Raw genomic sequence first — 22,612 nt, forward strand, 5'->3', positions numbered from 1 at the left:
AAGAGTAAGTGAGAGCCCCTCCACCCTTCCTGCCCAGGAAGACCCACAGTATGCAAATGAATGCACATGCAGCTGAGTGTCCAGTGTTTATGGCTCTCTGTGTGGAATGCACAAGGGGAGCTGTCAACCAGCACAGATCAAATGTGGACTGGAGACCAACTGTAAGGCATAGAAAGTAGTAAATGCAGAGAAATGCCTTCTTTCTAAAGGTGGCATTTCTAAAACAGTAATGTTAAATTGAACTTCTCCAGTAAGCAGGATTTCTCACTACCATTCCAAACACAACACCACTCCTTTCAGATCAGAAATTACCACTTAAAAGTATATAAGGGAAATTCCAGTGCTAGCCTGTGAGAGGAGTAGGCTTTTCTATAGTGAAAAATGACGTTGGGAGTTTTTTCCACTACCGGGGCAAGTAAAACGTACAAGTACATAGCCTGCCTTTTACTTACACAGCACCCTCCCTATGGCCTACCTTAGGGGTGACTTATATGTAATAAAAGGGGAGTTTAAGGCTTGGCAAGTAGTAATAAATGCCAAGTCGAAGTGGCAGTGAAACTGCACACACAGGCTCTGCAATGGCAGGCCAGAACCATGGTTAAGAGGCTACTTATGTGTGTAGCACAATCAGTGCTACAGACCCATTAGTGACATTTAATTTACAGGCCCTGAGCACATGTAGTTTACTTTACTAGGAACTTACGAGTAAATTGACTATGCCAAATAGGTATGAGCCAAAGATACAATGGTTTAGGGAGACAGCACATGCACTTTAGCACCGGATAGCAGTGGTAAAGTGCCTGGAGTCCTAAAACCAACAAAAATTAGGTAAGAAAAAGAGGAGGAGGAAGGCAAAAGGTTTAGGGTGACCCTTCATAGAGGGTCCATTTCCAACACCATGGGTGATGCATGGCTAGTCCTAGACATCCACCCTTGGATTTTGGTGCATTCCCAGATTTACTAAAGCTAGTAAACCTAGGAATGTGTCAAAATTCTATGCCTTCCCGGGTGAGGCATAACAAGAAGAACTATCTTTATTTATCTTCGCTGTTTCCTCATCCCATGTGTGCTGCATGCTGCAACACACATAGAAAAAGGGCAATGCCTGTAAGCATTCTTTTTGTGCAGGAAGGTGTGCCTTCCTGCACAAAAACAATCCTATGGTTCAGGAGTGCCTGCATTAACGCTTGGAAAAACACAGTGTGCCAGTACAATGAGAGAGCAAAAATGCGTCTTGTCTTCGTAAATATGAAAACATTCTGCTCTCTTCCTTTCCTGTAACATAGCACAGCAAATTTACTTGCTGCCTTCGAATACGCCTGTAGTCATTTCTCATCACCAACACCTCCATTACTATGCTAATGATACAGAAATCTACTTGAGGCAGGGTGGTTTCAGAACATCATAAAATATTCTCCGACTTCAATATTATGTTCTAAATAGCATTTACAAAGGTATCACCCCATTGGAGTTAATAACAGAAAATCTACAGTTAACGGTAATATATTTTGCAAACAATATTCTTGACACAATATTCGGCAATATTTCTAACTGCGAACTTCTGGCATCCACCTCCAGAGAGTCACAGGCCATGAAAGCCGATTATCATCTGTCTCCAACATTCCCAATTCTACTGAATTGTTCTATTGAATTTGTCATGGTACTTACCAGAGTGAAACTTAATGAGCCTAAAAAATAGATTCTGGTACTAGGCCCACTCTACCTTTTAAGGATGTTGATTTTTATTTGTTGCAAACTCATCTTTTTTGGAAAATAATACCAAGAAAAACTTGAATTAAAAATCTGGGAGCCATGTGGTGTGATGACCTATGTCTTAACTTCAAGATAGGCTCAGTAGAAAATCAATGTTTGTGCCAAAAAAAGCTACTCATAAAACTCTGCCCTTCATTCTCATTCCAACACCACCTCCACAATTATCAGTCTATCTTGGGTAACATGATCTTAACCAAATTGCTAGCATATCTACAGAACACATTAAAGAAAAGTACAAAATGCTGTGGTGGCCTTATCATCACCCTAAATTAATGTCAGCTTGCCCCCCCATAATACAAAGCCTTCACAGGCTCAGATTGCAGACCATGGTCACTTTCAAAAACTCCATATACCAGCATGAACCATCTTCTACCTGCTCTTTTTGAAACACAACCCAGAGGTACCAAGAACAAAATTCAAATCAAAGAAGACCCACAACTCTGTGCCACAGCAACCTGCTTCTGCAAAACCATGTCCTGAGAGGTTCACAATGCCTACAGCCTTATGGAGTTCAGAGCCATTTTGAAAACCAGTCTTTTGTGTATTACAAGCTACAAAGTGATGGAAGGGATGTGTTAACTAATCTCATCCTCTGGCAATTGTTTATGGCCTCATTCCATCATTTTTCACCCACTATAGACAGAGTTCTGCCACATGCAAATCAGTGTTTTTCTTGCTCCAGGAGAAACAGTCCAAACTTAACTGCCTCCAGATGAGAAGCTAAGGACAGTTTTGGGATATTGTGACCTCAACTGTGCAATATAGCTTGGTTCCCATGGCATAGTGAGCACAATATTTGTATCTGGGCTAGCTGTTGAACTTAGTGTCTACTGAAATAAACAAAATGATGGACGGAATGTTTGAAATAATCTAACCTAGGTCGCATAGACCGCCAGGGTCGCGAATGACGGAAGCACCGCCAACAGGCTGGCGGTGCTTCATTCGTCATTCCGACCACGGCGGTACAGCCGCGGTCGCCCAGCCGGGTCCGGCGGTTTCCCGCCGGATTTCCCCCGGCTGGGAGAATCCTCCAGGGCAGCGCTGCAAGCAGCGCTGCCTTGGGGATTCTGACCCCCTTCCCGCCAGCCTGTTTCTGGTGGTTTTCACCACCAGGAAGAGGCTGGCGGGAACGGGTGTCCTGGGGCCCCTGGGGGCCCCTGCACTGCCCATGCCACTGGCATGGGCAGTGCAGGGGTCCCCTAACAGGGCCCCAGCATGCTTTTCACTGTCTGCTTAGCAGACAGTGAAAAGCGCGACGGGTGCAACTGCACCCGTCGCACACCTACAACACCGCCGGCTCCATTCGGAGCCGGCTTCAGTGTTGCAGGCCGCCTTCCCGCTGGGCCGGCGGGCGCTAACAATGTTAGCGCCCGCCGGCCAAGCGGGAAGGTCGGAATGGCCCCAGCCGTCTTTCGACCGCGGAGCGGCCATATGGCGGTTCCCGCCTGGCGGGCGGCAACCGCCGCCCGCCAGAGTAGGAATGAGGGCCTCAATGTTTTAGTGTAGTTAGTATGGGGTATTGTGGAGGTAAAATATGGTGACCTTTAATTTGTGGCCTTTAATGAGAATTATGTTTCACATTATTTCTACTATCAGAAGGCGCAATGATGATATCAGCAAATTATTTTCCACTTTGGTCGATTAATGATTTTATTCCATTAACAAAACTATGAGCCTGGTTCAGAGTTTGGCAGAGGGGGTTACTCCATCACAATCGTGACGGATAACCCATCGCCCATATTACAATTCCATTATGGCCTATGAGGGAACGCGATATCCATCACGTTTGCGATGAGTGACCCCTCCACCAAACTCTAAATCAGGCCCAAAGTCTCTAAATATATGACAAGGAATACATACATGCACATGGAGGAAATGGAACGCACACCCCTACCATTGAGTCCGGAGATAAGGCTGGTCCCTAATATTCCATGCAAAAATCGTTTCGAGCTTCTGTCTGAGGGAAGCGCTGTGATTGAGGTCCACGACCCTCTTACAGCTGCTAGGGCTATTGAAGCTGCCTCTTCCCTGCCTATTACTACTGACATGTGCTCTGATGTGTCTGACAATGCAGCTAAATTGCCCTTAATTCTCCAGAGAGTAGACGAAATTAAGAATCTAGTCTTGCAGCTAACTAAACTGCTACAAGGGAATATGGCCAAACTATCGGGATGCATTTGCCAGAAGACAGAGGCAGAAGGGGCAGGTGGGACTTTGGCAGCTGATTCTGCTACATTTAATACTAAAGCACGTGAGGGGCTAATTAATCACGCCCAGAGAGCTGGATCCCATAGGAGGGTCGCCGAAGGTAGTATACCTTCCTATATTATGAACCCTAGAAATATACTCACTGGGTGCAATAGTATCCCCCTCGGCGGAGACAAGACAAGGAACGGGGAAGATCCTATTGGAAGCCTCTTTGCCCCATTGAACCGTCAGTCTGCTTCAAGGCAAAATCCTACTTCCAATTCACCGATAAATAGGGACAGCCCTCTGTCAACCAATAGGAAGTTATTTGACAACCATCAAATTAAGGATCCAGCTTGCATTTTTCCTTCTCGAAGAACAAATAGTGCTTTAGGCGGGACTCCTAATAGTATTGGTCCCAGACACAGAGCCAACACTCTTTTCCTAAGCAATGTCCCAAAGTTGCCACCCAGGTCTGTTGAGGACCAAGAGTCTAGACTTAATAAGGTTATTTACTGGATACGCAATCAACAGGGTTGCCTTTCAATTATACGTTCGGACATTCAAAAAACAGAAAGATGGAGTCCCCCTGGGTCAAACCTCGATGTAATCATGATTGTGTTCCACGATAAATTCTTCGCAGACCAACTTATTGACTCTGTTGAACGCAAGGGACAACACAAAGAGCTAAAAGGAGGAGGCATCAGGCTGGCCGCTAATTTAATTGACCCAAAACAGACTCCTGTGTTTGTCCCAATTGCTAATACCAATGAGAGAGGCTCTAGGGAAGAAGGTGTCTTTCTGCATCCGGGGCATGTATGACTGTCTGCCCAGGAAGCCGCTTATCAGGATAATCTAGTGGCACCTTCAATAGACAAATTAGAGAAGTACCTTGCTATCGAGTCGAACTATAAGGATGTTCCATCCCCTAAACATGGGGCTGCATTGGGAACTAATGGGTTATCCATTATGACTTGGAATCTTGCGGGCCTTGCTAGGAAATTGGATGATGTGGACTGGGTTGCCTATATAAAGTCACAAGATGTGTGTCTCTTTCAAGAAACTTGGGCCGAGGGCCAACCAAGCATGGATGGGTTTCTTTCATTTAATATCCCTGCACTGCCTTCAGAGAAAGCAACTGGTCGCGCAAAAGGGGGTCTTTTAATCCTTTTAAATTCAAAGCTCCAATGCGACTATAAGGTTTTAGAATTTGATTGTCCCGACTTGATGGGTTTACAAATTTCTTTTAATCAAAATTTTAACATAATCTTAATTAATGTTTACGCCCGTTCTGTTGCACGTGGTACAGAATCACACATTTTAACCTTACTCTTTGACTTTTTAGACACGCTACAAACTAATTCCTATTTAATTATTGCAGGGGATGTAAATTGCACTTTCGAACCCTCAGCGTTTCTTAGTGATTTAACTGCGGATGAGGACGAATTATGGGGTATTGCACAATTGGATGGTGATAGTTATCCTCCACGCTCTCGTGTAGCAACTCAGCTTGCTACACTATGCTTAAAGTTTGGCCTAAGGGCCTGTAATGGTCGAACTCCTTCTGATTTAAACTTGGCACCGACATTCCTACGAGGTTCTGTGGCCAGCGTAATTGATTATTTTCTGGTGGATGTGCGTCTTTGGCCATTGCTGCTAGATATGAGGGTAGATTCAAGATGCGAGAGTGATCACTTTCCATTGTTGCTCACCCTTGCTGGGAATATCTTTGGTAGAACCTTGAATATGCAAACATCAATGGCCCCTCCCCCTATTTTAAACAATGCTTATACAAAGGTGAGGTGGCCAAAAGTCATGTCAAACCCCTATTTGCTATGTAAGATCTACCAAGTGTTCTTAGATAATCTGTCAGCCTATGAAGACTTCGAACCAGAAGCCATTCCACTTCTTGATATTCACGAAGATATGATGGTTAAACTTCAAAGTGTCTTTTATAAAAAGGTAGCCACGGCAAACCGGCAATATGGGGGTTCACCTAACAGCAGTTGGTTTAATGATGCATGCATGAGGGCTAAGACTGAGTTAAGGAAGGCTATACTGGCCGGGTATACGGGGGCAATCAAACAAGCAAGATTCACGTATAAAAAGATAATCCTACAATCAAAGAAAGCTTGGGAAGATGCTATTTGGCAGGACTTGCTAGATGCTACTAAAACAAACAACAATACGCTTTTTTGGGAACTGCTGACTAAGCACGAGAGAGGGGGTAGGTTTATACAAAGGAACCATATTCAACCTGGTACCTGGGTGGATCATTTCTCTCTCTTGTACGAAGGAACTGCCTCCACTGGGACTGTCGATTGTGAGAAAGTGGGATTATACCCCCCATTTTCACCCAATGCTAACCTTGCCACTTCTCCGTCCAGTGGGAATCTATTTAACTCTGAAAGCTATATTTGCTTTTCTCTAGAAGAAACTGCAGACGCCATTAAATCTCTAAAGACAGGTAAAGCCCCAGGCCCTGATAAAATTCCAGGTGACCTTTATAAATCAGAGTTACCCATCTGGACCTGGTATATTAATATGCTGTCAAACAAAATCGCAAAAGGAGGACAGATCCCTGAGACGTGGAAGGGTGCAGAAATTATTCCAATATATAAAAAGGGCAACGTAAATCTTCCAATTAACTACAGACCGGTCAGTTTAATTGACAACCTACAAAAAATGTTTGCAAAACAATTGTTAGTTAGACTGACGAGTTGGGTGACGGAGCAGCAGATCCTATCACCACTTCAGGCAGGGTTCCGCTCTAGAGTTAGCACGGTTGACCAGGCATTTAGGTTGACCGTGCTACACTGGAAATATGTAGTCTTGGCAAAGCAAACACTATATGTCACTTTTGTAGACCTGCGCTCTGCCTTTGACCTGGTACCTAGAGACAAGCTTTGGGGAGTGCTACACAAAAGAGGGGCACCATCTGATATCATTCATTTATTAACACGTATGCATGAAGGCACATACGCTCAAGTAAGATGGGGTAACCAAGGCGAACTGACTAACAAGTTTCCCATTAAAAGAGGTGTTCGTCAGGGATGTGTCCTAGCGCCACTTTTGTATTCTTTATTCATTAACGAGGTGGTCCAAGAACTCATGACATGCCAGAATGATGCTCCCAGCTTAGGCAATCAGAAAATCCCAATTCTTCTTTTTGCGGATGACTCTCTATTGATCTCAAAGACCCCTATGGGGCTGCAAATTCTTGTGGATAGATTTAAATCATTCTGCTGGAATTTTGGTTTAGAGCTGAACTCGAAGAAAACAAAATTGATGGTGCTTCGCTCTGGCTCTCGTAAGAAGTGTACGATCAGGTTAGATGGAGCTATTTTGGACCAGGTTAGCTCTATCGACTACTTGGGTGTGAGGCTTACAGACTCACTCCTCTGGGACGAACAAGTCGGTAAGAGTGGCGGGCTTTTGCAACATCGGGCAGCATCCATATTACGCCTTTACAGGAATACGATCGCTAAAGTTGTGTCTCCAGCAGTAAAGATCTATGTGGCCAAGGCACAGGGTGCTGCTGTTTATGGTGCAGAGATTTGGGGCATGACAGATAGCAGTAGGATAACTAAAATTGAGAATAGCTTTGCACGGGCTCTATGTGCTTGTCCCACTAGCACCCCATTAACCCCCCTTTTTTTAGATCTAGGGCTTAAACGTATAGCCGATTTGATTATCTTACGGCCCCTACTATATTGGGTGAGGCTTTGGGTAGTTCCTGAACTGGCTATATATAAGTCTTCCCTATTAGAATTGTTAAAAACCTCTAACTCCATGTCCATACCATGGATCAAACACGTATCTAGTTGGTTTTGCATGCTAGGACTGAGGAACTTCTGGGAGAATCCCCAGCAACTTGTGAAGCCCCATGTAAAAGTATTGAAGAGAGCTTACTGGTCCCACATATGTAATAATTACATTTCTCAGAAATCGAATGGTCATTTAACTAACTCGTTTATTGATTTTAAATGGTACCCTGAGTTTGAACCATACTTAGATACAATACCTGATTTGTTAGGCAAAAGTTTGTATGCCAGATTTCGATTTGGAACATTACCCCTGAAGGCCTTAACGAGCAGATGGGGACCTAAGTCAAGCTCTGATACCTGTCCTGTATGTGGCATTCCTTCCGAAACAGTAGAACATTTTATGTTTTTTTGTCCCGCCTATTCAATCCCAAGGTTTAAATGGATACATAAAATCTGTAGGGAATTGAATTTAAGGAAATGTTTTTTAGCTTTGCGGATCTTAAAAAGCCACAATTCAAATGTGACAATTTACGCAGTAAGTAAGTTTTTAGCAACAGCATGGCGTATACGCACTTTTTATTTACAATGAGTTGAAATTGTTTTAAGACGGGCAAACATGGATCATTCTTTTTTTAAATTTTTCTATGACATTATGGTTTATATTATTATATTATATTATATTGTATTGTATTGTATTGCTTTGATGGTCTGTTGGCCGAATAAAGCTTATGTGAAACACATACATACCCTGTTAGACCCGTCATCCTTAGGGTGGTCTCCCCCCAAACTTTTTGCCTGCTTACCTCCTCTTTTTGCTGTATCTTTTTGTTGACCTTAGGGCTCTCAGCACTTTACCATTGCTGACCAGTGCTAAAGTTCATGTGCTTCTCCCCTAAACACAGCATCATTGGTGTATACACAGTTGGTATATTTAATTTACTTGTAAGTCCCTTGTAAAGTGGCATATAATAAATAGCAAGGCTCTGTAAATTAAATGCTATAGGTATGCCTGCAGCACTGAGTGTGCCACATACACAAGAAGACTTTCAACTCTGCCTCAGGCATGCCATAGCAGGGCCTGTGTGTGCAGTTTACTGCCACTTTGACTTGTCACTTAAAACTACTTGCCAACCCTTAATGCTCCACTTTTATTACACATATGTCACCCCTAAGGTAGGCCCTAGGTGGCCCTAAGGGCAAGGTGCTGTGTAAGTAAAATGTAGGACATGTATTTTTAAGTTTTACATGTCCTGGTAGTGACAAACAGCCAACTTTGTTTTTCACTACTGTGAGGCCTACTCCTCTCATAGGCTAGCATTTGGAATTCCTTAATACACTTTTAAGCTGTAATTCCTGATTAGAAATTGTTAGAACTTGGGTCTCTAGTTGACAGAGGTTTACACCCTGTCCAATTAGGGACCATATTCTTCGTCAGGATATGTGAGATTCACACTAAAACTTTACCTGTGCTCACCGTCCGGTAGCCTGGCACAGAGCAGTCAGGCTAAACTAAAAAGGCATATTGTAAAGTATTTGTGCACACACATAGTAACACATTGAAAATACCACAAACGTACTCCAAATCAGTTTAGAAAGATGGCCAATATTTGTCTGAATAAAACAAGACCAAAACTACAAAAATCCATCTTACACAAGTCAGGTTATGATTTTTTTAAGATTAAATCAAAATGCAGTGCTTAGAAGTCAGTAGCTCCAACCGGGGTCATCTTGTAACACTGGACCGGGGCAAATCCAAAGGTTCAGTCTTACCGCGATTGCACGCAGCCCAGGTACAGAAGGCACGCCGACCTGCTGACAGTACTTTAGTTGCATCAATGCAGGCTTTGAGTTGTTTCCTCATTGGACAAAGTCATTGATGCGTCGATGTCCAGAAGGGATGTGTCTGTGCTGCCTCGGCCAAATTAAAGCTGCATTGTAAGTTGGGGCCATTGCGTCACGCAGTCGCCAAGTGGTGTCTGCGGCTTTGGTGCAGCCAGCAGCAAGGCATTGTTTCTGCAGCGGGATGCGACAGTTCTGAACAGTGTACTGGGTTTGATCTGTCAGTTTCTTAAGCTGCAGCACCACACTCATCTCCAAAGACCAAAGACTGGATTGGGCACCACTTAGCAAAGTAGGACTCATCGGCATGACCTCAAGTAACCTCTCTACTCATAAAAATATAATTTATTTTTCTAACCCTGTATGGAGTATTTTTTTGTGTTTTCATTGTGTTTCTGCATGAGTGTGTTGCACAAATACATTACACATTGCCTCTTCAGATAAGCCTGACTCCTCTGTGCCAAGCTACCAGAGGGTGAGCACAGAGCACAGTTTATCTTTTAGTGTCTATCTAACTTACTTTGACTAGAGTGGTGGTTCCTGCTTGTACAGAGTCCATGTTCTGACAACCAGAAACCCCAGTTCTAACATACCCTTCCACCAAAATAGCTGACTACATTTCCTTTGACAAATGCCAGACCGACAGCCCACTTGTGTCAGGCAGCACATTACTCACTTTTTGCACTTTGCACCATGCATTTTTGTTAATCAATAAATGGATTGAGGCTCTTTTCAGATATATGCGGGCGTATTTATGCCTGGATTGCTGAGTTGCTGAAATTGTAAGCTAACCTCTAGATTTGCCCTGGAAGATGGAGAATTTCCACTGAGTATGTGCTTATGGAAGGACCCCACTCCAAACACTGCGACAGAGGGTGAGGCTCCCTATGCTTTCTTGTTGCAATGTGGGGATTGCATCACAAACTTGCCAGGGCTGAATTTGGTTTCTATCTTGCCTGTCAGAGTACTTCCTATAAAGAAATCGCTTGAATGAAAAGTGGTTCTAACTTACAGATTTGTTTGCATGATATTTAAGGAGCTGCACATTCTTGTTCGTGCAAACTACTAAACATTTTTCTCTAGAGTACTTTTTAATGTATTTCTCCGCTATGCACTTTTTGACCATCTTAGGTTTCTCACAAAATTTAACAACTTTTAAATTCTGTTATGAGCCTCATGCATTATCTTTATAAGGCTACGAGAGTTGTTAGTCAATGTGTCACCTCTGTCTGTGAAGTCGAATAAGATTGGTAAAATCCTGGTCCTATATAGAAGTTGACCACTAACTTAAAGCAACACAAACAGTAACGGGGTTTCGAACTTTTTATCTTTTTGGCTCCAATAGTAACCAACACAAATGTATGTGTAAATCCTCACAGGAGATACGAAAACAACAATTCAGACTTAAATCACATACATACAAATTATAAATAAAACAAATTGTACACAAAAAATATATTTCAACAAAACAGTGACAAAAAGTACTGAAAATCTTGTGGAGTCATACATATATACAAAAAATGCATGTAGAAAGTAAACGTTTTAATAGTACATTAATGAATTGCTCATAGGCATGTATTATCCTTACCCTACCCCTAACTGTAAACCAATCCCTTAATTTAACCTAACCTTCATTTTACCCTTGTCCCATCTCATCATTACCCAGATCCAAGCACGAATCCTTTCTCCAAATCTAACCCTAACATTTTTCCTCACACCACCCCTTACTCTAACCTTAACTGTAAAAAAGCCTTCAATGGTAACCAAAGCCAATCTCTTACGTATCCCTAACTTTTTCTCCCAATCCCAGACCTTTATACTAATGTAAGTAAAACTAGTTTATACACTGAACTGTAACCTCGAGCTCAATTCTAGAACATAACCTAAATCTAATTCTAAACTTCACTTTGGCCACATTCTCTCACTTCTACGTCTAATCGTTTTGTTTGTTCACAAATCTCTGTTACATTTCGGATCTCATATTTTAGTAGTCTCATTTTCTATTATTATGCATTTGTGTTTCTATTTTCCTGTGTCATTAAAATTATGTTTTTAATGCTTAGCCACAAATCACCCAATGTCGTGACCATGATTTGATATAATTCCCAGAATCATTTGATGCTTATTTGTACATTATGCAAATCTTGTGTACTGAAAGAGTATTTTTGTGAGTCAGCCAATTACATCATCGGCATGCAACTTTCTGTAAATTCATTACAGTGCAATACTTTCACATGCGCACAACCAAGCTCTGCAGACTGTTGTGCTGCTCTATACTCAACGACTTTAAGGCAAATCTGGACCAAATGTTCCACCCAGAAACAACAGAGTGGTAGCCCACAGCACAGAATGCCTACAGATCAGCCACGTGAATGTTCTATGGGATCCATCCAGGACAGGCGGGGGAAGGATAAAGATAGTCATTGCAAATCATCAACGAGTCTCATTAGGGAGTGTGAAAGAGTAAGCTACAGGCATACGGGGGACGGACCAACCAGAGAGAATCTTTTTAAGGTCTACTCGGGAAAGATAGAAGGGTAATCTGCAGACATGTTCTTGTTACCGGCAGACAATGACCCAAGTTACAAACAGACGTTCAGAACCCAAAAACAAGCCATAAAAAGTGACGGACAAATGGACCGAGTAAAAGAATGAGGATGTGATGTCCAATTCCCAGTTTTAAAAAATTGCATCAATTGAAAAATAGAACTTGGCATGGTAAACGCGGGCCAAAATGTATCTTGTATCCCTGCTAGTGGGACTGCGAGGGACACAGTGGGAATACTCACAGCCTATTTTATAGACAGACAGGAAGCGGGGGGTAGGGGGCACGTGACATTTTTGAGTCCGTGCTTCCCTTTTGTGGCATAGTCGTAAGAGATCGGCTTAGATTGTTGAGTGCAGAGGCCTCAGAACATCTTGACCACCGTCTGACAAGCACTTCCTCTGTATGTTTTTTTATTTTAACCACTCCAAATTACCACAAAAGCAGGCACAGGTTCGCAAATGCCAGCAACTGTCCCAAATCGTTATTTAAATTCGTGTAAACTAATTTTACCTTCGTGTAATTGAACGGCACTGATCTGACTCAGAGCACTGTCGTATAAACAGGCGTTGCTATGTGGCCACTTCGTGGTGCACCAATAAATCGCTGCCAAAATTATGTGCACATAGAAGGCCTTGTTTTGGGGAACATTTAAGTACCCCTGTTTAATCAGCAGTACCTCGGAAATTAATCTGCAGTCCTCAATCTGTAAAACCGAAATCCAGCCACCGCACCGGAAAACTCTAAATTACTCGATTTCCTTGTTTTTGTGAGTTTTTACAAGCATTTCCTCGGTGTGAGGCATCTTTTCGAGGATCTCACGGACCGATCATTCCACACAGTATTTTTCTGCTGCATTCTGTATTCGTGATAAGTCCACACATTGTGACCTTTCGAGGTAAACTGCTTGTGACTTCCTAGTCACGAGCACATCTGGCTGCGGATATTTTCAATCACACATTGTTTGAGGGGGCTCCACGCACATCTCGTCTCACCCAGATGTGAATGCGGAGAGCCCGTGCCTGCACCCCAGACCTGCACACGGCGCACAGCACCTTCTGGTTTCGGAGAGGGGCGGGGTGCACGTGCCGCTGATGCTCCAGCTTCAAGGCCGAGTGCACAGCTGCTTCCTTGATTACATTCATCAGCGGTGCTGGCTGCACTAATGACGGCCTGGGCGCTCGTGCGGCCGGTTCATTTTACGCTTCACGCTCCACGAGGAGTTCGAGCCTGCAACTCTACCGTATTCCATAGATCAGACTTACGGTGATATGAATGTCATTAGGTTTTCAGTACTTGGATGGTTTTGTGACAACTCTTGAATATGGCGCACGGCCATTGTACACTTGCAGAAGAGACCAAACTGCTTGTCCGATGGCTCTCTCTACACTGCCATACGCGCTCACTTTCGCCGTCATTTTTGATGGTTTCAGGTTGGACTTCTACAAGTTGATACATGCGTCTATATATATTCATTATTTGACTGTGTCTTTTGTAGTGTGCCCGTAAATAGTCGTGCAGCTACTTCGTTCCACCATGATGGGAAAAACTTAAGAATGGTTCAACAAGCCCAGAACCAACTTCTCCCCCACAGTGTTGGAAATGTCTGTGAGGCCCACGTAGATATTGGATTCAAACGGGACATAGATTCGCGCACGGAAAATCCTTACACCAGGGTACGGAATTTAAACATTAAATGCACCGTTATTTCTGGAGCACTTGAGCTCCATGTGTAAAGGTGGGGGGAGTTGTATGACTGACCTGTGCGCCCCAAAACACCTACTACTGTGAGGGGTACTACAGGCAGGTGTCTCCCGGGGTCGAATAACTGAAATTACTCCCCTCGTGTCCCGTTACATTTGTATATGTTATGTATGGCTTCTCCAATCTCCATACAGAAGAGGGGTTCTCGCTCTCCCTGTCTGCCGTTCAGTCTCCATTACGCGCCTCCGATGCAACGGACCAACTGTGGAATCACTCGCGGGTAAAGCCGAGCCAAGTTGCTTCATTTCGCAGTTCTCAAGGTTAATTGCAGCGCAGAAGAAATATCACAACGCCAGCCCCTGCACCCTGCACGGGCGCAGTCCATCTCTTTCCCTTGCGCGCTTATGGTGACAGCATAAAAACATTTAAGAAAAAGAACACTACCGTGTGAGCGTTTGCTGCTCGTTGTTGTGAAGCGGGGGAGGTGTTAGACTGCGCTTGCTTACTGCACACTGACAGCAGCCTCCAGGAGCTGCGCTGTCACTAGCTAACTGCAGCCCGGCTGTCACAGCTTGTTAGAGGAAAACTTCAACCCGGCGTGGAAAAGCACACCGTGGCTTGCTAAGGGACAAGAGAGGATGTTGACAGCGTTGAGCTGTTTGAGGGGAAAAAAGGCAAAACCTTTTTAACAAAGCACGTTGCCCAATAAAATCTTAGGTGGAAATTCCAAGTGAAAAATTACTGATGGTTTTCACTAGGGCCCGGCATGAGGTTTGGTTGTAGGACTAGTAGCGGGTAATACAATGCATCCAAAAGATGCATTGGTACTCCGAAGCTAGGATGTTTTCTCTCCACTTGAACCTCTCCCTCGTGAGTTATTGTCTAATTTTCAGCGTTCGGAAGCCTTCACCTTAAAACAGGAAGCTCTATAGAGACATCCAGGTAGCGCATGGCGGCGGCAGCCCTTCAAGGGCTCCAACCCATTCAGAGTGACCCTATTTCGCCCAAGGCCAATGACTATTTGCGAGATAAGATAGAGCTAGGGGCCCCTCTTCACATTCTGCGGTAGGAGAGGACATTTTACGTTACCCCACTGGAGATAACCTATATAAATACAAACAAGTTCATGATACTGTCCTATCTGAAATCCCAGAACCTTAAATTGCCTTTATAGCTAAGACCCCCACCAGTCCCGACTCGAATAATCCCTTCTTTTGTCAAGCGCTGAAAAGAAGTCACCTGGATTCACGCAGCGTTTATTAATAATATAAACAAATATTAATAAATGCAAACATTTACACTGCGGTTTTGCCTGAACAACACTGTAACGCAAATGACTTCATTGCATCTTTCATTTCAATCCTTTCCGCGCTCTCGCCCTTGTCTTGTGTCAAGTGCTGTGAAGCAGGTGAGTCGACTAGAGGCATGCAGCGCTTTAAAATAAAGAAAGAATACCAACGACAATACAAATACATGTGCGCTCTTTCGTTCTTGTGTTAGAGTGTGGGGTTTTATGACCAGTAATCTGTGTTTCCTACAAGAGAATTGATTGCACTGCACTGTGTTTTATGTAGGTAAAGCGCAATCGATGGGGGCCTCGACAGAAAGCGGATATATTTGGCGGCGAGCTTTGCCGTATATCTTTCTCAGTGGAGCCTCGCACGCCTCCTACCTCTCAGCAGACACATCTGTATTCTGATCTGTGATGAGCTGCGAGTCCTGCGTGCTTTTGTCTAGTGCCTCCTTCTCGGGCGGCTCCTCAGCGCTGCTCTTCGGGCTTTCCTCGCTGGCCTGGATGTGCTCTATGAGGTTCTGCGGGGGCCACGACTGTACGGCCCGGTGGTGCACAGGGGTGGGCCCTGGCACCGGTGCCAGTATATTGTGGACGGGGCTATTGTTTTTCTTCAGTCCATTCCTGTCCCGCGAATGGCTTTTCAGCCTGCTATGAACTGGAGTGCCTCTGTGCTCATATCCTTCCTGCTGCAGGCAGCCTCCAGTGCCGGCGGAGCCTTGAGAGGGGTGACTGAACCACCTCCAGCGCAGCCTCAGGATCTGCTTCACATCAAACTCTTTCTTCCCAGACACAGACATCTTTGCAGGAGGAAAAAGAAGGCGACAAATGAGAGTGTTCTCAGAGAAGAAATAGTGGTTCTGTTATTGTCACTTGTGATCCAGTCTCCGGTGCAGAGCAGCTAGACCCGCTTCCCTGGCTAGTGCGCCGCGAGCCCCTCACGCCGATGCTAAGCCGCTGCTGGGTAGGTGGGAACCCATTCTGACAGGATGATGAGGTCAGACCCGAAACAAGTAAACCAGCTTAGCACAGGAAAGCGGCTCCCATAACACTGCCCGGCTGCGAAAGCGCGCACTCTCGCAGCCCTATAATACAGGCTCTCACACACAAAGCCTCCCCTCACACGATCCCAGGAGACGTGAGCCGGCGTATTAGAGATGCAGAAGAGCGCCTACAAACAAAGTGGCAGGACACGCGCTCCCCGGGGCTCGCGCCGGTTAATACAGCAGGCTGCACTTCGCCAGAGATTTATACTGCGCACATTCTGCCACAGCAAATGTTCCCAATGATTCATCGAGAAATCGCCCCTGACAGTCACATCGTTTCAGGCTTTCCAGGTTTTCGCGCCTTCCAATTAGATCTACTTTGCATGGAAATCGCATTAGGAACTTGTGTAATAAATGGTTTGGGGTGTGCTCTGCTTATGCATCTTAACGCGTTTTGCGATCAGGTGTAGCAGTGTAATACATCGTCACACGTGTTAAACCACCTCCTGAGAGAAAAACCCTAAATATGATAATGCGCAATGTGAGCAAAATGTCTCTCTCGCCTCAACCTGTATTTGTGCAAATATGGAGCAGCATCCTCTCGTTGGCACGTGGCAGGCGATGATTTGAATACATATCACAAAGCAGCACACCTAAGGAATATGCACTTTTTGATATAATTATGAAACCAGATTATACATGCTTCTACTTTATCAGTCTGTCGTTCGATACGTTCTGCTTGCTTTTCTTTAACTGGTAAAGCAGCTGAATGGATTAATGAATATACTGGAGAAATCTGAGCAACATAAAGGCCACACGACTAAATACCATTGTGGCAATACAGCTTTTCAATCTTCCCATAGTGATACATGAGTTTCCTTAGTTAAGTGGACTTACACAACGCCATTCTGATAGGCAGGGCTTTAAGTGGGGCAGGTTCTGCTACATCTCAGACACGGAAGTACAAAAGGTGCTCAAACTGCATGCCCATTCTGTCTTTGGATTCTCTGCACAGCAGACAGAGCAATGTCATTGCTATTTTATGTGAAAATGCGCGAAGGAGCTTTACACAACTATTGAAATATTGACAGTGGCAGGACAAAGAAAATACAGCAAGTATAGATGAGGAGGAAGAGTGTGTGTGGCAGACAAGGAGAGATGGAGAAGGCATGGTGAAGGGGGCTGATGCAAGGAACAACACAAAAGACAGAATGAAAGGACAGTGATAAGGCGCAAATATGTGGTGTGAAGGGAAGAACATGAGAGACGGGGACCCTCAAAAGGTTTCCAAAGTTCTTATTAATGTTTAATTAACAGTCTCAGGTTTTCAGAATTGATATATTTTTAACTCCAATTATTCACATGAAAATCGTTGTTGTTACGTATTCATCTGATACAGCTATCATTCATTGGCAAAGCAAATAGACCTGGATTGTTTTATACATATGTTCATGGTTGTGTGATGTGTCTGGTAGCTTGGCACAGAGCAATCAGGCTTAATTTCTAGGCAATGTATAAGGTATTTATACAACATTTCAAAAGTTGGCATTTTCCTGCCTCAGCCATTGAGTGCCTACAGCCTTTCTCTGGGCACATAACTGGATGTAGCTAATAACCTGAGTTTGTGTCTTTCTTCTAGACAGCCACACACAAGAGGGAGCTTGGGTGTGGCTGGATGGGCTATCACTGGCAGATGGGAAGACAGAGCCAGGCACAGACCTACTTACACTTGAGTAGGCTGTGTCGTGCCTCTACTCAAAGGGTGGTAAATCCTCTGTGGTTAGTCTGGGGCCAGAACGGGGAAAGCAGGATGCTTGGGAACTTCAAAGGGAACCCACTATAAGCTTCTCCCACTTCAAAGGAAGGCGCAGGGATGAATATTGGACCCAGGCACCAAATCTTCAATACACATCTGGACCTGTTGATACTCTCCAGGGAGAAGGACTACTGTGGTGCTGAAAGGACTGCCACTCTTCCAGACTGCTGCTCGGAAGGAACTGCTGTCCTGGTGTGCTGACTTGCTGCCTGCTGCCCTCTTGCCTTGGGGAGAAGAACTGGATTACCATCTGTTGATTCCACGAATACCAGAGTGACTCCAAGGGCTAGTTGGCTGACTCCCGACATGAGCCTCAGGGACAGAAGGCTCCAACAACCTCAACCTCAGCACTCTGCTGAGCAGCGCAATGCCAAGCAGAACCGATGCATCACTGCTGCTGCGCCAATCTTCCTCGTCGCAGAGACTTGCTTCGCCTTCACAGCCTGCAACCTCCTCAAAACCACTGCAGCGTGATGCATCCTCAGTGCAGACCATCGCATCCTTTAACGGCATCCTCCACAAATTGACATATCGCTTCAACTGCGCAATGCATCCTCAACATCAGACTTATTATTGCAAGCCCTCGTCAATAGGTTCTATGATGACAGTGCAGAGCCTCACACTGCAGCCTCAACACACTTGTGAACTGACGCATCGTTCGGCTTCACAACGCATCTTCAATACTAACCCTCGCAACACTCTGCAAACCAGGATTTAAAGTATTTTGTCCAGTGGGCCTGCTGTGCTCCATCATGCTTGGCCTGAACTTGTGACCTTGTCCCAGTCTGCCGCGACCAGATATCCACAGTTGCCAATTTCTGTTTTTGGTGCTATTTTCACAGAAATATTTACAATTGCATTCCTCTGGTTCTATCAATTGGAGTTTTGTCATTTTGGTCTTGACTTATTTATTAAAAAACAGACTATTTTTCTAGCCTGGTGTGGGATCCCTTTTATGTGGTGTCTTTATTTTATTACAGTTTGAAGTGTTGCACAACTTCTTTAGACAGTGCCTCTAAGTTTAGCCTAACTGCTCTATGTCAAGCTACCAGAGGGTTGAGCACAGGTTAATTTAGGGTTTGCTCATGCCTCACCCTGACAGGGCTTGTGGTTGCTGCTTGAGTAGGATTTCACCCCCCTCAACCAGTAACTTAATTTCATGTATATGGTATTTTTTTAACATTTCCAAATGTATTTATACATATTTAGTTTTTGTCCATCTCATCAGTATTTATCCATATTTAGTTTGTGTTCTGTGAATAAATGAAGCTGTAAAATGGCATATTTTCACATTTACTTAACTAATAAAAATGCACTCATAGCTTGACGCCTGTTGTGTTTTAGCAAATTAATCAGCCGAATACAACATGACAATACACCAACAGGTATATATTAGCATTATACTACAAATGTATCCAACCTTCACTTCATTGTGTTCACCCTGAACCTGTGCCTAGTTCTTAGACCCTTCAGCGTCAAACAATACTATGCAAAACTAATGAACTGTAGTTAAATAAAGTGGCAGAAAAATGCAGCTACAAACTCAATATTGTGCAGCATAATTTCACATACCGCACCACAAAATTTCAGTGTTTATGCTGCAGTATTCTGGAGGGTCTGCTTAGTTAATAATATTTGCCAACAGATGCTTTCTTTTTTTCTGGGTGTGTTTTGCATTACACTTTAAAATCTCCAGTCTCTCCAGTTTTCGGGTTAGTCTATAAGCCCCAAAGAATCAGGACATAATCAGAGATACAGATATAACCTGAGGACGCTATAATGCAATGTTTTGCATGATGTTCAGGACCTGTGGAACTGAAAGACAGTTAATCAATCCTTATTACATAGTATTACTTGTGATGCTCATGCATGAAGTGTATAACTCACAACAAATGCAGTGTTGAAGCAGTGGTATTATTTTAGAAATATGTAAAATATGTTTTTTACTATTAATCACTTCAGGGCCATGGACGTAACCATTATGACCTAGCGCTCCCCTCACGGGCCTCGCACCCACCCCCCAGGGCGGGGATGGAAGGGGATTTGCGTACCCTTCCACCTCCACCCGACCCCCCCAGTGACGTCAGATGACGTCAGCGCACAATTGCGCACTGAACTCCGCAGGGGTCGCACCATCACACTGAAAGGTCAGATTCAAGCTCGATTGGAAGAGAAATGAAATAATTTCTCTTCCGATCAAGGTGTGGGGGCGGGCAGAGAGATGTGAAAGGAAAGGCTTTTTCTTTCCTTTCATGCCTTTCTGAGCATTTCTGCAGCCCGATTGCAAAGCGATCAGGCTGCAGAAATCCCCACTAGACACCAGGGATTTTGTTTGTTTAGATGTAAACAATGAAGGGGAGCGACCCCTTGGGCAAGGGTCGCTCCCCTGGGGGGCATTTAAATATTAGGCCTTTTCTGCCCCCCCCCCCCCCCGGGGGCAGATCAGCCTATTTTAATTAAGCTGATCTTACCCCAGGGGAGCAGAAGCCACTAGACACCAGGAATAATTTTTTTATTTTTTAGATGTGGGGAGCAACCCCTTAGGCAACGGTTGCTCCCCTGGGGGGCAATTTTATTTTAGGCCGTTTCCGCCCAGCTTGGGGGCAGATCAGCCTATTTTCCTTAGGCCAATTTGCCCCCAAGGGATGCAGAAACCACTATACACCTGGGATTTATTTTTATTTTTACAGATGGGGAGCGACCCTTTAGGCAAGGGTAGTTCCCCTGGGGGGAAAATTTATTTTAGTCCATTTCTGTCCTCTTGGGGCAGATCAGCCTATTTCTATTAGGCCGATCTGCCCCCAGGACTGGCAGAAACCACTTATGCACCAGGGATAGGTGTGTGTGTTTTGTTTGGGGGGGGCAGCTCCTTGGGCAAGGGTCGCTCCCCATAGGGGCACATTACTGTTGGCCATTTCTGCCCCCCCCCCCCCTAAGGGGAGATCGGCCTATTTTTGTAAGGGCCCTATGCCCCCGGGGGGGAGAGAAAGCCCACCAGACACTAGGGAAGAATTTATTTAAAAAAAAGAGTGTGGGGGTAAGGCCATACCTCCACCCCAAATAAATGGGGTCAAAGTTGTTCTGCCCACCGGTGGGCAGATGGGGCTATTACCCCCGATCCTCTCCCTGGGGGGCCGAGAACCTGCTAGATGCCAGGGAATTAAAGAAAAATAATGAGGTGGTGGCTACCAACCAGTATGGGCATGGTTATGTCCCCACCCCAACTGAACAGTCTTTCAGCTCTCCCCGCACACTAAAATATCTTATCCCAATAGCAGGCAAGAGGACATTTGATTTTTTTGGGTTTTGGTTCTAACTCTCAAAATCATCCCATTGGAATGGTGAGGGCTGCACTTTCTGGACTTTGGGATGCTGCCATGTAGAAAAATCTATGAGACCTTGACACATCTGAAAACTAAACATCTAGGAGAGTCCAAGGTGGTGTGCTTCACATGCACCCGCATCATTTTCTTACCCACAATGCCCTGCAGACGTCCAACTTTGCTTGAAATCACACGTTTTCCCCACATTTTTGTGATGGAACCTTCCAGAATCTGCAGGAATCCACAAAATTCCTACTACCCAGCATTGTTGCATCTATACCAATAGAAATTCTGCCCCACTTGTCAGCCTAAAAACTTAGTTTTTCAACCTGCCCTTTTGGACCCGCTTTGTTTCCCTCTAAAATTCGATATGTTTTCGGCCCTTCCCTGTCACAGGCACTTGGCCCACCTACACAAGTTAGGTATCATTTTTATCGGGAGACTGAGGAGAACGTTGAGTGGTAGGAAATTGGTGCTAGTGCTGTGATCCCACACAGAAATGTTGGAAAATGTGATTTTGTTAGCTAAATTTGAGGTTTGATGAGGATTCTGGGTAACGAAACACTGGGGGTTCCATGCAAGTCACACCTCCCTGGACTCCCTCGGGTGTCTAGTTTTCAGAAATGTCTGGGTTCGGTAGGTTTCCCTGGATGGTTGCTGAGCCCAGGGCCAAAAACGCAGGTGCCCCCGCAAAAACAGGTAGTTTTGTATTTGATCATTTTGATGTGTGGACATAGTGTTTTGGGGCATTTCCTGTTGCGGGCACTAGTCCTATCCACACAAGTGAGGTACCATTTTCATTGGGAGACATGGGAGAATGCTGGGTTGAAGGAAGTTTGTGGCTCCCCTCAGATTCCAGAACTTTGCAGCACAGAAATGTGAGGAAAAATAGTTATTTTTGCTAAATTTTGAGGTTTGCTAAGGATTCTGGGTAGCAGAACCTGGTGAGAGAGTCACAAGTTACCCCATCCTATGTTCCCCTAGGTGTCTAGTTTAAAAAAATGCACAGGTCTGGCAGGTTTTCTTAGGTACCGGCTGAGCTAGAGAACAAAATCCACAGCTAGGCACTTTTCCGAAAATACTTCAATTGTCAACCTATAAATTTGATGTGTCCATGTTGCGTTTTGGGGAGTTTCCTGTCACGGGCACTAGGCCTACCAACACAACTGATGTAACATTTTTATTGAGAGATTTGGGGGAATAATGGGTGGAAGGAAATTTGTGGCTCCTCTCAGATTCCAGAACTTTCTATCACCGAAATGTAAGGAAAACGTGTTTTGTTTGCCACATTTTGAGGTTTGCAAAGGATTCTGAGTAACAGTACCCGATAAGAGCCCTACAAGTCACCCCATTCTAAATTTCCAAAGGTGTCTAGTTTTGA

The 22,612-nt window shown here is 44.5% G+C and overlaps 1 protein-coding gene across 1 annotated transcript in view; it reads right to left on the bottom strand.

The window, feature by feature from the left end:
* Positions 1-16,477, bottom strand: part of KLHL4 (kelch like family member 4) — a 924,273-nt gene extending 907,796 nt beyond the window's left edge. The window contains exon 1 of the mRNA XM_069213186.1: positions 15,488-16,477. Coding sequence (XP_069069287.1) covers positions 15,488-15,906 — 419 coding nt within the window. The 5' untranslated portion in view covers positions 15,907-16,477. The remainder of the gene's footprint in view (positions 1-15,487) is intronic.
* Between the last annotated feature and the right edge of the window lie 6,135 nt (positions 16,478-22,612).

The sequence above is a fragment of the Pleurodeles waltl genome, chromosome 2_1 (assembly GCF_031143425.1).
Source record: "Pleurodeles waltl isolate 20211129_DDA chromosome 2_1, aPleWal1.hap1.20221129, whole genome shotgun sequence".
NCBI classification, from domain to species: Eukaryota; Metazoa; Chordata; class Amphibia; order Caudata; family Salamandridae; genus Pleurodeles; species Pleurodeles waltl.